This window comes from Falco peregrinus, chromosome Z, assembly GCF_023634155.1.
Source record: "Falco peregrinus isolate bFalPer1 chromosome Z, bFalPer1.pri, whole genome shotgun sequence".
Lineage (NCBI taxonomy): Eukaryota > Metazoa > Chordata > Aves > Falconiformes > Falconidae > Falco > Falco peregrinus.
This window is the reverse complement of record NC_073739.1, coordinates 63,659,303-63,671,683: the sequence shown is the minus strand read 5'-3', so window position 1 is coordinate 63,671,683 and position 12,381 is coordinate 63,659,303. Positions and strand designations below refer to the sequence as shown.

Genomic DNA, 12,381 nt, shown 5'->3' with positions numbered 1-12,381 from the left:
GGTGGGGGGGCAGGAGCGCGAGCCACCGCCTCCCTCCCCCCGGCCAGCGCAACGAGCGAGCCTTCCTCGGGCCGTTCTATTTACGTTCGTGGAAGCGATTTGCATAAAGCAACGCCCCCCGCCTTCGGCGAGGCGTCCGGCACCGCCCCGGCTGCCATATTAGGGCAGGGGGGAGTGTCCCGGGGGGCTTGCGGCCGCTCGTTGCCTTCCTGGAGCCGTTTATAGGGTACAGCCACTTCCGCTGTCTGCTTAGAAGCGGCGCGATCATGGCGGAGCGCGGTCACCTCCCTCCCCCCGCCAAGCGCCTCTGCTGCAGACCCGGCTATGGCTCGGGGTGCAGGCCGGGCCAGCGGGCGGGCGGCGCCGGACCCGGCAGCGGGGCGCTCTGCGCCGGACCCTCCTCCGCAGCTGCCGCCGCCGCCCTGGGGCTGCTGCCACTTGGCAAGACCCAGAGCCCCGAGTCCCTGCTGGATATCGCGGCTCGCAAGGTGGCGGAGAAGTGGCCCTTCCAGCGGGTGGAGGAGCGGTTCGAGCGGATCCCGGAGCCGGTGCAGCGTAGGATCGTCTACTGGTCTTTCCCCCGCAGCGAGAGGGAGATCTGCATGTACTCCTCCTTCAACACCGGCGCCGAGGACCCCGTCGCCGCCCCCGCGGGGGCCGCCCCCGCGCCCGGCGGGGCCGCGGACGCCGCCGTTGCCGCCGACGAGAGCCGCCTGCCCTTCCGCAGGGGCATCGCTCTGCTCGACGGCGGCTGCGTCGATAACGTCCTGCAAGTCGGTGAGTCACCGGCCGGGGCCGCGCTCCGGAGCCGGGCTGCCGCCACCCGGGCAGGGCGCCGCCGGCCTCCCCCGCCGCGGGTCTCCCCTTGCGTGTCACCCGCCTGCCGCCCGGCGAGCCGCCCCCCGCCTGCCCTCCCTCCGCGGCCCCTTGGGCCGGAGCCTCCCCCCCCGCCCCGGGGCGTCCGGCGGCGCGGACAGGGGGCTGTCCGCCGGGGCCCGGCCCGTAACGAGCCCTTCGCTCCTCAGCTGTAATGCGGGCCGGGTAACTTCCTCCGCCGGTCTCCTCCCCCTCGCACCCACGACACGGAGTAACTCCCTCGCTCCGTGACACGGCCGCGGACCCCGCCGCCGGGCGGGCCGCCCCCCTGCCTGTCCCTTTAACTCCCACCCCACCCCCCCGCACCGCGCCGTGCCTGCTCCCGGTAATCCATCCCGTGTAATCTCGTTTGGCTCTGCCCCCTCCCAGCGCCCACCCCCGGTAATCCGGGTCATCGCCTTACCCCGAGCCACAATAGCGAGGAGATGCCCCCCCCCCCATCCCGGGGGGGACCGCCGGTGGAAATGAATCAGCAGAAGGGCGGCCGGCAGGGGAACGGGGCGGGGGGGGGGGGAGGGATGGATGCGCCGCCGTCCAAAATAAACACATAAAAGCGGTGCGAGACCCCAGCAGCGGGTGTGCGGGGGGGGGGCGATCCGCGAACAAAGGCATTTCTAGGGCAGCGGCCGCGGCGAGCCGGAGGGAGGGGGCGCGATCCGCCCCGCCTGGGGGTGTGTGTGCTTTGGGATGAGCCGCTTCGTGACAAGGGGGGGGGGAAGCGCTGCCCTTCCTCCTCCTGGAACAATACCCGGCTCCTCTTCCTCCCCCCCAGCCTTGCCGCCTGCCGCTGCTCTTCACCCGCTGCGGGCGCCCCTGGTTAACTCCTCCCTGCCTGTGTTTAAAGGGCTGCAGAGGTGGGTACCCCCAGCTTTCGGGGGGCTGTTTGCCGGAGGCGGCTCGCCCCCTCCGCCCCGAACGCGCGGGGAGCTGCCTGCGGCAGACAGCCCCCCCCCCCCCGCCGGTGGGTGATGCTCTTTGTGCGGCCCGGCCACTTTGTTCTCGTTTTCATGTTTATTTGTGTCCTTTTTCCAGTTTTCTGTCGCTTCCCCTCCTCCTCCCCCGAAAAGGGGAAGCCAGACAAAAGAGGCTGCTGCTCGCCTTTTGTTGGTGGCGGCGGCCGGGGTGTGTGAAGGGGGCGCCGGGATCCTCCCCCACAGCCCGCCCCCCCCCCCCCCCCCCCCCGCCTCTTCTCCCCAAAAGCCTGGTCCTGCCCGCTGCGGGTTTGACTTGGCGGGCAGCTTGCAAACGTGCCATCAGTTTTTTTCCCGAGGGGAAGCAGTGTCCCTGCTCCTAGGCTGAGTGCCCTTCCTTTCTGCCTAGGGGGATTTAAGTCTTTTTTTTTTTTTCCTTTTTTTTCTTTTTTTTTAAATCTAATTAACTTTCTTATAAGTTTTATCTTTTGGCTTAATGTTTCCAAAGGTCTGAGATGTATCTGTGGTTCCTCAGGACTGGCAAAACCAGAAGTAGGGCTTTTTTTAGTTTGGTTGGCAGTGCTGCGATTATTAATGATTTTTTTCCCTTTTGCTTGCACTTGATTCTGTTTGTAAGCGATGAGGAATGACAGGAGTGCACATAGGGAGGGTTTCTTGGCTGATTACATTTAAGCCAGGAATTCACTGTGAAAATAAAGCCAAGGGGTGATAAATAAAAGATGCAATCTTCTGTAGGAGACAGAGACCCAGCGTGGGCTTTGCTTCGTTTGCTTTCAGCAAAATAGGCCTGAGTGAGTAGTTGTGAAAGCAAGAAGTAACTTTTTGTATGGCTTCAAAAGGGGAGGGGGCATTGAGAATGTTGGCAAGGGTCAATGTGAAGAAAGAAAATATGCATAAATACAGCTGAAGTGTTGACTGCTGCCTCTGAAGCCCTTAAACACATTCCAAACAAATGCTGTACCTACTGCTGAAAATAACATTGGCTTTGTGGTTTTGTTGTTCTCTGCACTCCCTGCCACTGCACACACCCCCCCCATGTGAGTCCTCTTTGGAAGGCTGTAGAAATCGTAGAGGAACTTGGTGATATGAAATATGTCAGTTGTTACACAGAGGCCTTTGGCTTGCATGGTGAGGGAGTTGTGGAGCACTTGGGTATGGCGGGTCCTGCTACAGGAAAGTTCTTGTGTAATTTGGGTAGGTGGCTGTGTCATTAGGGATGGCTCTTGCCAGCAAGGTATTTCTTGTGAAGCAGAAAGGTGCAACTGTTAAAGCCAATCCAAATGGAGTGAGTTGTGTTGGGCAGAGGATGGAATTGGTTCCATATAATACATCTGAATATGTAACATTGAGGAAAACTTAACCCTGAGTTTATGTAAGTGCATGTTTTGTGACCATATAAATGTGAACTTATGTTCTTTGCAGTATGAGTAATGGAAATTCTGTAAATGTTTACTATTGTACTACGGAAAAGTGCAGTTCTTGGACAAAGTACATTTTATTACATATCAGTTCTAACAGCCTTACTTGTAACCCTAAGTGTGCCTATAAACAGGGAATGCAGAATTTGATTTCTGAGGGAGCTGCATAAATTTCAGTTCAGTGGTAGTTAAATGGTTCCATTTGCTTCTGAATTTTACCCTTTTTTTTTTATTATCACTATTCAGTCCATCCCTGAATAAACATTCAGACAATTTTATCATGGCAGCTCAATGCAAGTGGGAGAATTACAAAAACCTTCTGTCTACACTCAGTAAAAAACTTAATGTGATCCCACTTCGTGTGTTGTGCCCCCCCATATGTGTGATGAAAAGAAAATCCTAAATAAAAGGAAGATGGCACATTAGTGATACACATAAATAATGTTCTTAATAATCAGGCAGTAAAGTTGTCTGCTAGCCTGTTTTGAAGTTGAATGATATTGTCCTGGCATAATAATTACCATTACTTAATTTTGAAAGATCTTTCTCCAAAGCAGTTGGCTTCAAAATTACTTTGCATCTAATTTACTGATTTTTTTTTATAACTTTTTGATATGTGTCAGTTAGACATGAAGGATTTTCTTTTTTCTTTATTAAAAAAAAAAAAAAGCCAGAACGTGGGCTTCTAAAGCAAACCTTTTCAATTGCATAAACCAGAGCTTTTCTACTGTACATGTTTTTCATTTGTTTCAAACCAAGTATTTTTAGTAAAAATAACAGTCTAAACATGAAAGCACTTTGTGAGTAAATACAACAATCTGGAAGGAAAATTAGAAATTGACTGTGTTTCATTTGACCAAATCTGTGAAGATGCCAGGAGCGAGCAGACAGTTTTAGATGGTGAAGTGTATATTTGGTTTCTGAGGTTAGTTCTGAATTAGTATACAGTACTGTATTGTCGTCACAGCTGTGGCTGTCAAGGTTAGGAAGAGGTGTGATCCCTCAATAGCACAGTTGACCTGGCGAGAGCCCTTAATGCAGCTATTCTAGGAGGAGGGGAAAAAAAACCCGCTGTGCCTCTGCTGGTGTGACTTTTCCTGCTTGGGGAGAGACAGACTGCCTCTGCTGTAGTGCTGTAAAGCTTGGCTTTGCTGCTGTGGCTGCATTCACATTAGAGGTACTTGAAGTTTTTTTTTGATATGTCATATAAGTACTCCTAGAGTATCCCTCTCTCTGTAATTTGAGGTCTGTTTGTTGCATAGACCCTGCTTGCTCATGCAAGGTCATCTTTTAAGGCTTTATAGTCCTTTCCAGGGCAGCATGAGGCTTTGTAGTCATGGTAGTTGTGCCTCTTGGGTATGAATGGCAAGGGAATGAGTTGGAGGGAAGAGACTCCTAGGGAAGGAAAATAATGTAAAGAATTAATTGACTGACACTTACCACAGCTCTAGAATTCAGTGTTAATATTGTGAGCTAGAAAACTGCCTTCCCTGTGGAAGAGGGTTCAGCTGAGCAGCATTCTAAGTGCTGAGCTGCAGGCTTGTTTTTCTGATGCCCCTCAATGATGCGTGATCAGAGGATGCAACCAAAACACTACTTAGAGAAAAAGAAAGTGAAACTTCTCAAATGTAAAATAATGGTTGGAGCTCCCTAGATGAAGTTAAAGACCTGGAATTTTTCCCCCCTCCCCCCTAATTTTCTTCTACTGAAAAGTAGTTTTCTGACCCAACTACTTTTATCATGTATCATTGTAGCTTGTTATTCCCCCCCCCCCCCCCGCCTTTTTTTTTTTTTAACATAAGAGCTCAAAGTTTGTGATTGTTTTTAAAACCAGGACAAGCCATTTTTTTCACTGGGAGGAAGAGAAAGCTTTTCAAGACCGTGTTGGTAACTGCTACATGTAATTCAGGTTGAATGGTCATCAGCAAAGTTCAGATCCTTTTAATAGATGATGGTTCTAGTCAACAATTCTTTGTTCTTTTTGAACATCTTTACTCAAAAAAAAAAACCAACCCAAAACCAACACCCAACCCATAAAGCTGTGGAGCAAGTAAAACAAATGTAATTTCTCTTAATTTCAAAGTTTAGTTGTTTGAGTGCCAACAGTATAATATGAAACACCTGTTGATAAAATCACACCAAGTACTTCATTTGCAAAGCTGACAGAAATGTTTTTGGGCTGTGAGTTGAAATGCCCCTTTTAGCAGACATGGTCTTCACTGATGCAGAAGATATATATGTGTATATGTATGTAACTGTTGATGAACCCTGTTGAACATGTGGATTTAGTAAAAAAAAAAAAAATTAATGAAAGTAATGCTAAGTTGTGTGACAAAAATGAAGGTTATCATTTGTGGGGATGCCAGCATTGTGTTTTGTATTAACTTCTTGTTCTGTGTTACCAAACTGACGTTGTATTTGTAGTGACCTTTTTCCAAGGGGCAAACTTGGAAACTGCTTATTTCAGGAGGAGTTTCTCTGCTGACATGCTGAAGTAACAAGCATGGTTTCTTCTGCAGTCAGCCTGATGTTGGGGTTTGGTTAGGAATGTATGACTAAAACAAGTAATCCAGACTTTGTTAATACAATATTGTGGTAGGGGAGTAAACAAATGATGTCTGACTTCTTGCTGGACTTCTTTTGGCTTAGTTCCAAGATTAGAGTCCTGTGAAAATATCGTCATTGATTCCAGTTTCAGTGTGCTCTAAGAAATAACTACCGATATTTCGAAGTTGCAGAACGGAAACAGTAAATGCATTTTTAAATACTTTTTCCTGAAACGGAGATATCTGAATGCATTCCAGTTCTTTTGTTAGATTTGGAATGCAATGCATTAATTAGGGAACACATAAGCTATTTTCAGTGTATGTGCTCTGATGTACTGTCCTTGACCTTGAATAATTCCTTTGGAAAACGGGGCGGGGTGGGGTGAAGAGGGGCTGGGGGAGAGGGAGAAGGAAAAAAGCTTTCTTTCAAGACCTGATCACTAAATGTGGAAAACCTTGTAAACTGGCTCCTGCCTTTTCCCAGTCTTTCTAAAAGTATCTAATCTGGATTTCAAGAGAAAGTATGCATTTTAGAGTGATTTCAAGATACGGAAGTAAAACTTTATACAATCTTTCTATGTAACAATGAACAGTAGGATAAATGTAATAAGGGAGTGTCAGTACTGCTCTAGAATTTTAGTTTTTAAGAAGAAAATTAATTGTAAAACACTTCCCATCACAGTTTTTAGAACAAGGAATCTTTTTGTTTTTAATAGAAAAGTTTTATATTGGGTTGACCTAAGAAAATTTTTCTTTGTTTGTTTTGGGTCATGTTTTCATGTTTCATTCTTCCCCTGACTTCAAGGCTTTCCTCACTTCCAGGAAAACAATTTTCATTTTCAAAGCCTGCTTTCTGTGTTATAAAGTGATTCTACCTCTGTATATGATGAGATGTTTTAGCAATTCTTGAATTTGAGTCAGTTGTCATGCCAGCAACTGATGCCTGCGCATGGTTCCTCTCCATGTAGTCTGACTTTCGGAGATAAACAACTAATTAATAGCAAAATCTGTCTGTGAGGGTAGACTAGAACTATTTAAAAGTCAGCATTGCACAAACTGGTTTCCTTACAAATCAGTAGCTAGTTGCTGCGTTTTGCGGTATCACTTGCTTTTTTTAATGAACCTGTTAAAATTGAACTCTTGCTAAGACTCTGGTAAAGCTCTTAATTTAAAAAATATAACCTACTTTGAGTGAAAAGTAGTATATTATGATATACAGCATTTTTTATGGGTTAAGGATAAATTATATTAGATGGCATGCTACAAGATACTTCTCCATGGGTTCAATTTTAATCTCATGTGCAGTTTAGGTAATCTCGTTATGTGAAGACAAATCATGAAGTCTGTTAGTAGTGTAACAAAATGAGTACAAATTTATGGTAGTACAGGAATGCAGCTGACATCCCTTAACTAGCTTTCTCTTTAGCTGGTTTTCTTCAGGCATCAGGTGGGAGAATTTACTGCATCTTAAAAAACAAAACAAAACAAAAAGAACTCACCCCAAAACAAACAACAAAAAAAAGCCCAACAAAACAAGCAAACGAAAAACAACACACAAAAAAAGAAGGGAAAAGGATCACACTATTTTAATTGACAAAAGCTATCCTAATTTATTAATATGCTGGAACATATGGACAGGAGCTAATTGAAGTTTTAAAAACTTCATGTGCAACAAGGATACAGATTTAATGCGAATTCTGATTGCCTGGAATGCAGTCAGCCTGACAGCACGTGAATACTTGAGTACTGTCCAACACTGCACATGTTGTTCTGGGAGATTGTCTCCTTGAACTTCCAGTTTTTCCTCTTCTTTTACTGTGTAAGAGTACCTATGTAAAATGCATCTCTTAGCTGGATGTTTATGCAGCCCTTGACATGGCTTCATAGCCTTCTGTGACCTGGATCACTGGAGATGTCGGCTGGTACTGTGTGCTGGTTTGCATTCTCCTTTGCTACATGTCAATTACCATGATTTATGTGATGCCCTTGCGCTGCATTAACGTGCTGTCCTCCGATGAAGTAGCAGTACGCATCCAGTCCTTGTCGCCTTGGCCCTGCTGTTGAAGACCAGCAGGTCTAGAAAACTTGTGATGTAAGTCACTATCTTAAAATAATTTTTTTTCTGACTTAATGCTGCAAATGTGCGAACAGACCAGTGGTGTGTAGCCTTCTAATAGTAACTACAGTGTAAAGAATTCCTTTGTGGTTAAATCAGAACTGATAAAAAGCTTGCTGTAGGAGCTGAGTAGTCATACAAAAGACTTTTTTTTTTTTTTTCTGGTTTGACACAATTCAGTATAGACTGAAGTGTCTTCTAATGTGGGCTTTTTACCAACACTTTATTAAACCCTTCTGAAAAATGAAAAACAAATTGTGAAAGAGGAGAATCTTTAACAGTATTTAAGGTAATATGTTAAGGTAATTGTGATGTGCACCATCACATGCTTTAAAAAGAAGAGCTTAATTTTTTTTTTACTTTTTTATTATTTTTTTTTTTTTTTACTCTAAGCTTCTGCTCCTTGTTGCAAGTGAGTGCATTTAACAGTCTTGAAATATCTGGAAATTTTTGCTTTGGAAATGCATGGGCAATGGCTGAGAAGGTCTGACGTTGATTGGAAGGATGCCGTAAAACCTGTCAGGAAGTTTAAATTCACACTAGTAGAGCTGGCTGATCAGATTAATTCAGTAAATGAGCTTCTGATTTATGTGCTAAAAATTCAGGTGACTTACCTTTTGTCCTCTTTATTTAACAATCTGCCTGTTTACATAACTCATCTTTCATAGATAATTGGTGTCAGACCTTTAATACATTATGGAATTGTTGGAAAAATAAGTGGGGGGAAATGGCATAGTAGGAAGACATTTCACAGAAGTAGGTGTTAATATTTCTTTATTGTGTCTTTTTTTGGACAAAAGTTAATTGCATTCAAATGATTGTTTTAAAGGCTGGAAAAATCAAATGTTACATAGCTGTATGACTTCTAAGAAATTAGACACTTCGTTGTACGCATGCCAAGTTTAACTGCTAACTGGTTACTGACAGCTGGTAGTAATGCAAATACAGTGCAGGAACTGTGCAGGAATTGTGGAGCTGACTACAATATTTATAGTGACTAATGAAATAAAGAACATTCGACCATTGAGACACTTAAAATTGGATAAACTTTCATACATATAGTGTGGGACAAATTTTCAATCTCTAACAGAGTAGAGGATCAAGTTTATATGTATTCTAATTTTTGTTTTTTTTTAACTTGTGTTAAAAGTAAGGTTTTTGGTTAAAGGCTTTTACGAGCACTGGCTCTCAGATTTGTTTCCTTATGCTTAAAGTTTGACTCTTTCTTTCTTTATACTAGTGGCCTGCCTTCTCTCTGCATAGTGGTGTTCAGCTATGTGTGCAAGGCATAGTGGCAGCACAGACTCTCTTCAGCAGATTGGTTTCTAGCTTACCTTTGTTGAGAGCAGCTGGTGAGCTGCTTTATTAGTTTTTAATGTTTACATTCAGCTTTGATATTTTGACTGGCCTCAAGTCCATAGAGCACCAATCCATATTCAGTGATTAATGATGGGATAGATAGTATGTTTATGGAAAGTATAAATAAATGCAGGTAGTGTGATCTTTAGGGTTTCACATGCTCAGTGGCTGGTCATTTTTGCTGTTTACCTGCAGCTTTGTCTATTAAAGGATGGTAAATCACATGTCTGTGTTAAGTATTCATTAATAAATACATCTGTGGATGATCTTTCTGGAGTCTTCTGGAAAATGTGAGTTAAGCAGCAAACTTGAGCAGAGAACTTCACAGTAAGCTATTGATTACTTGCATAGCAATTGCTTCAGTGAAGCACTTGTTTTGCTTCTCCTGTTTATGGAATACAATGCACTACTTTGGGTTGGTGAAAAGTAGTCTTAGTAAAACACTTGTTTGCATATTAACATGGTCACTGAGGCCAGCTTTGTAAAGCATGGGTTATGCCTCTTAAAGACAATTCTTTTGAGTCTGCTAATTTTAAAAGTTCAAGACCAGGGAAAAAATGATAGCCTAGATTAATTGTTTAATATAATAGCTAAAGGAAGGAAACCTGGAACACTTTTATTCTGAAATACTGTGTTACAAGCAATGACAACTGGGACAACTGTGCTGCTGTTGTACATGCAAAATGAGTCTCAGTTCCTCCATTGATTTACGTTGTAAACTGAAACCTTGCAAATGGACTACAGTTAGTGTCTTGGATAAAATATCAGGTCCATTATATTCAGTGTCTGGATTTAGTGTAGCTGTATTACACAGAAGGATGAAACTTAATTTTGCTTCTTCTGGAGCAGATGGGGGAGGATGACATAAAATGTGTACTTTATTTTTAGCTTTTTGTTCTTGGAAGCCATGATAAGCAAGAGAGCTATCATGCAGCTTTCCTGGTCCAATTTAAATGCATGAATTAATAGAAGTGACTTCAGCTAGATATGCTACTAATGCATGAATAGCAGGTAGTGACTAGGAATGGACTTGTAACAGATGCTGTGGCAGTCTGATGGGATAAGGAAGCTGAGGATAACTTGATTAGTGCTACTTAAAAGTTCTAGAAGCAGCATACCACTTTGGTCACTGGAAACTGTCAGTAAACCTAACTTTACGTTGTTATGTATCCTGGCAATAATTTACAGGCTTGATTTCTAGGTAATTATGTATATAATAAATGTGAGTGGCTGTTTTGGTGGCAGGAACAGAAGTGTTCAGCAGTAAACAAGAGTCTGGTTCATTGAATAAGATGTACTTGAAGACAAAAGATATAGTAAAATGCTAAGTTGACCTTTATAGGTGAGAAGTTAGGAAGGGAGATGGGGAAGTGGTCATGTGTGAGATAAGGTAGAGGTCAAATACCATAGGTCCCTGAGGAGATGCATTCGAGGAGGATCTAGTCTGAATGACTGCTCCTTCTTATGTAGTCTGCTTTCAGTGAGTATTGGGAAAGGCATGGAAACTGATAGTTTCCTACAAAATGAAACAATGCTTTCAAAATGGAAAGCAGGTTGGCAAACTGTTAATTAGCTGTCCTGCAGCTTTTGAAATTGTAAAATGTGTTTGAAGTTATGAAGTGTGTGTTCTTTCACTCTCTCATTTCAACCGTATGCCCCAGTTTAAATTTTATAAATAAGATGTATCTTATGCACAAAGGAAATACTCTGTTTTCCAGAAAGTGCCGACTTCCTATTTGAAGGGTGCTTGTCAGATGGTACTTCAGCAAAAGCTGCTTCTGTTGAGTTGTGGTGGAGGCTCCACCATTACAGTGGTAAAACAAAACCATTACTTCGTTTTGTACAACTGTTTGAAACAGATTTATTCATAGAGTTAAATATGCATTGATAAGATCATAGAGTATAACTGAATTTGTTTTACTGTAAGCCATAGTCAAATTGTGGTTTAATTCTTTTCAACAGGCAATAAATGCCTTGGTTTTAAAACATTCTATAATGCAAAAAGAATAGATGTGTTTTCTTATCTTATTTTCCCTCCTGCAGGAGTGAATAGTTGTGGTACCTAAATTTGTGAACAACAGATTATATTTTTTCTATTATTTTTTTCCCCAGGGCTGTACATTGTGTGACCTGGGAATAAGGATAGAGTACAATGAGGAAAGACAGGAGTCTTGGTGGGGAGTGATGCACAGCTTTGTTAGGCACTTCTTTAGACAAAAGTGGGAAGGGGAAAGAGGAAGAGAGTTGAGTTGCTATAATGGCTATCAGAAGAACTGGACAGTTTTTCCTGTGGATAAGTGGCCATGTGGAAGACAAACCTGACATTGGTGGGGTAGAAGATTAAATAGTAAAGTTTGGAAAAGTAGAACAAATAAAACATTGTAATCTCAATAGCTAAGAAACCAAAGTGCTGTTGGGTTGAAAAGGAAGGACATCTGTATGCACAGGGGGACAAGGAAGGGTGCTGATGTTGTCAGAAAACTGACTTCCAGCATGTAGAGTAAGCTTGAAAGGAGCAAGATGGCAGTAAGATCAAAGCTGCTACTTCCTGATTACTCAGTGTGATGCAGTAGCTAGTGAAATGTTAGACTGGGTGAATGGGAAGAAATGTGAATCATGGGCATGTGCTTCAGTGAATCCTGCCTGTTACAAGGTCCATCTTCCCCTCTCTCCTTGAATAACAAAAGGAAGTTAAGAAGTAGAGATAGTGTTGAGAAGTGCCTACTGAAAGGAGGAAGCAGAGGAGGATGACTGCAATGAGACACTAAACTGTGATATATAGGAAGTAAAAGGAGAAACAAAGAAAGCCAGTAAATGTTTAAAGTTCTGGGAGAGGAATCATCAATTTATGGAAGTGCTGAAAGGTACAGGAATCCAAGTCCTGAAACACATCCAGAGAAGATGTCCACAAGGGACCTTGGTGAGAGCCATTGCAGTATGGTGCACTGCACTGAAGCCAGGGAAGGCCCAATGGCAGAACCACATTCCAGGCAAGGGCCTTGGTGTACTCAATGACTTGGCTGTGGGAGTGAGAAGGTGGTGATGTGGGACAGGTGGTATTGTGATATAGCACAAGCCCCTCAGGCAAAACTTAATGGGTGACTGAGGTGGGAGAGTCAGCAGTGTAAGAGCGT

The 12,381-nt window shown here is 43.7% G+C and overlaps 1 protein-coding gene across 2 annotated transcripts in view; it reads left to right on the top strand.

The window, feature by feature from the left end:
* The first annotated feature begins 230 nt into the window (after nt 1-230).
* The window catches only part of ZSWIM6 (zinc finger SWIM-type containing 6), a 112,302-nt gene continuing 100,151 nt past the window's right edge, over nt 231-12,381 (top strand). The window contains exon 1 of one of the 2 annotated variants that reach the window (XM_055790939.1): nt 231-777. In XM_055790939.1, the coding sequence (XP_055646914.1) occupies nt 267-777 (511 nt within the window). In that variant the 5' untranslated portion in view covers nt 231-266. The remainder of the gene's footprint in view (nt 778-12,381) is intronic. The other variant, XM_055790938.1, reaches the window with a different exon arrangement.